The 2,560-nt window shown below is 32.7% G+C and overlaps 1 protein-coding gene across 1 annotated transcript; it reads left to right on the top strand.

Annotated features, from left to right (window-relative positions):
* Window positions 1–9: 9 nt before the first annotated feature.
* Window positions 10–1,587, top strand: LOC111692869. The gene is made up of 4 exons (XM_023456998.1): window positions 10–358; window positions 412–566; window positions 638–1,079; window positions 1,417–1,587. The coding sequence occupies exons 1-4, from the start codon at window positions 10–12 to the stop codon at window positions 1,506–1,508; spliced, it is 1,038 nt and encodes a 345-aa protein (XP_023312766.1). The 3' UTR covers window positions 1,509–1,587.
* Window positions 1,588–2,560: the final 973 nt, after the last annotated feature.

Below are 2,560 nucleotides of genomic sequence, written 5' to 3'. Positions count from 1 at the left end.
CAAGTAAAAATGCTACAAAAATATAAAAAGGATGTAGACAATTTACGAAACAGTGCCAAAGACCTAGGTTTAAGCAACAAAGAACTAGATATAATTTTTAAGAAATGTTTCAGTGACCTAAAAAAGTCAACAAACGGCTCAAAGCAAACCAAAACCAAAGCTCAACAACTGTTCCGTACTGTTATAAATATATTTTTGTTATTCACATTAATAACGATTTTTATTTACATTTTATTAAATGTACATCAGCCTACTTCTAGTATTGTTTTACGAAATGTACAAGGTTTAACATACCCAACTTTAAAGATAGTACGATTTTTATCTGTTCCAATTATCAAAATGTTCCCATCTCTAACCGGTAAGCTGCAAGTGAGTAGACCTCACGTGTACAATAAAAATAAAACTTTTTAGATTTATATGATGAGACTTGCCTTTTGGAAAATCCATACTTTTATGTAGCAGATATGGAATGTTGGCCTTGTGAAGGTGTTCATGCAGTTTTAGATTTATCTGAAGTTGACCAAAGCTCATTTAGTTCGGGTTCAGGTACACCATTTATTGTAAAGGTAACGATTCATGGCGGGAGTCATTTATAACACGAAATTACAGTGCTTATATCAATTTTTTTAATTTATAGATAGACCTGCAACCAGTGACTTTTAAGACATTGCAACATATGTACAATGAAAACCAAGAAGTATTTAATGTTGAAGCACGAAGAATTAAGTCGACGAATTCTAGTATCCACAATCTAAAAGACTTATTTCACAGTGATATGGCACATTTGGCAAATACCACAACACATACTTCGTGGCGAATCAACAAAATGGTGCCAGCACGATTAATTCGTAAATTATTTCCGAGACCGTCATTTATTTCTGATCGATGTGGTCAAAGTGTTGAGAGATTTATAATAATCGATGGAGCCAAAGCGGAGCCATATATTTTACCTAATACGGAGTGCAGCTATATATTTGTGATTCAAGGCTCTGGGGAAAGGACTATTGTTCTTAGGCCTTCAATGGAATGTAGTCAGAACTGCCGAACTGTCTCGGTAATTTTGAAGCCATCATACGTTTGTAAGTAACTGATTTAATTAAAAGTGTAGTAGATAAATAAAAAAATCATAAAATTACAGGTATTACATTTCATATTTTCCAAGAAAACGAAAAGTAGTCAAGATATTCATCATACTTTTTATAAGTGTAAATAACATTTGCCTGTAGATTCTACGTCAAAAATTATTATAGCAAAAAAGTATCTTTTTTCTGTATCTTTTAAAAAAATTAAGATATTTAGATGCTGTTTTTGCCATTCACATTTCTTATTAAAAAAAAATATTGATCGTAACTGCTTCACTTAAATCTATTTGTATTTTATATTACACATGAAGTATAATAAATATATATTTTTTAGTATGGTACAATTGGTGGTATTGGAGACCAATAAGTCTTCCTACAGAAAATTCGACTGGACCTTCCGTTAGCTATATTAATTCATATTGTTAATATTTATGCCCAAAATTGCCATATTTTATGTATTTTTAATGTAACTTATACAATTAATAAAGTCTGAATTTTAATACAATTTACTTGGTTTAGTTTTGAACACTCAAATTCCCGTTAAGTGCTAACCTGAACAAATACAGTGAATTGAAATAACTAATTACTAAAAATTGACCCCCATTTCAAAGTTGAACTCCTGATGTATTAATTATGATGCAAAGTATATACAGTCTGTACGATATTTGTCGAGATAGAATTCCAAGAGGACCTCTGTGTCACATTCTAGGAATTAACCGCATTTGACCCCCAAGGCAAAAAGATATTGGCAGCGTGGCGTTTACCGTAGCAGTTTGCAGTGCATACTGTATTGCAGTTACGACGGCGTGTTTCTTCAGTTCTTTTCTTGAAATTCTATCTAAACAAATATTGTACCGACTGTATATGCCATTATAAAATAATCATTAAATCCAGCAGTATCAAAAATAAATCTTAAAATAACACATTCACTGCAAAATGCTTTTTTTTTCAAAAAACTGGCCAATACTTCAAGAAAGTCGACATTTGCACAAAATGTATGTCTTGCACACTGGTAACAGAATCAGAAACTATTATATCACAAATCGAAGTGTTTACTTCGTTTTGGAAATTTTTCTTGGTCACTACTAGAGTGACTGGTAACTAAGGCTCTGGGTTAACATGTAATTTCTCCGGGTTTTCTGAAAAAATCCTGATTTCTTCGAAAACATATCCCATTTTTTTAGACATCAATTATTTCCTTCAGGTCTGTCACGAAGCCAGATTATGTATTTTGTTTTTGGACATCGATTTCTTCGAAAACAATGTCTCTCAGATTTCCTGAGACCTTTTTTTTCAATTATACAAACGGGTCATGTCCTCGGGTCTGTCATGAAATACATCTGGTAACCCTACTGGTAACACCAAAAGTTGACACACCAGGTGCATCAGTCGCACATAGGAACCCACCCCTCATGATGCAACAGGTGCGTCATACGCATTCAACGTGTTAAATAAGGAACTTTCTATATTTTGTATGT

The sequence above is a fragment of the Anoplophora glabripennis genome, unplaced genomic scaffold, assembly GCF_000390285.2.
Source record: "Anoplophora glabripennis isolate ALB-LARVAE unplaced genomic scaffold, Agla_2.0 scaffold4334, whole genome shotgun sequence".
In the NCBI taxonomy this organism is placed as follows: Eukaryota; Metazoa; Arthropoda; class Insecta; order Coleoptera; family Cerambycidae; genus Anoplophora; species Anoplophora glabripennis.
Note: the sequence above shows the minus strand (reverse complement) of the source record. Positions and strands in the feature narration are given on the sequence as shown.

What these genes read in the sequence shown, in the direction of transcription:
- LOC111692869 (XM_023456998.1), top strand. Translation starts at nt 10, where the DNA reads ATGCTACAAAAATATAAAAAGGATGTAGACAATTTACGAAACAGTGCC. An exon ending in GTACACCATTTATTGTAAAG is followed by an intron (nt 567 to 637) that starts GTAACGATTCAT and finishes TTTAATTTATAG; the next exon opens with ATAGACCTGCAACCAGTGAC. An exon ending in TTTGAAGCCATCATACGTTT is followed by an intron (nt 1,080 to 1,416) that starts GTAAGTAACTGA and finishes TATATTTTTTAG; the next exon opens with TATGGTACAATTGGTGGTAT.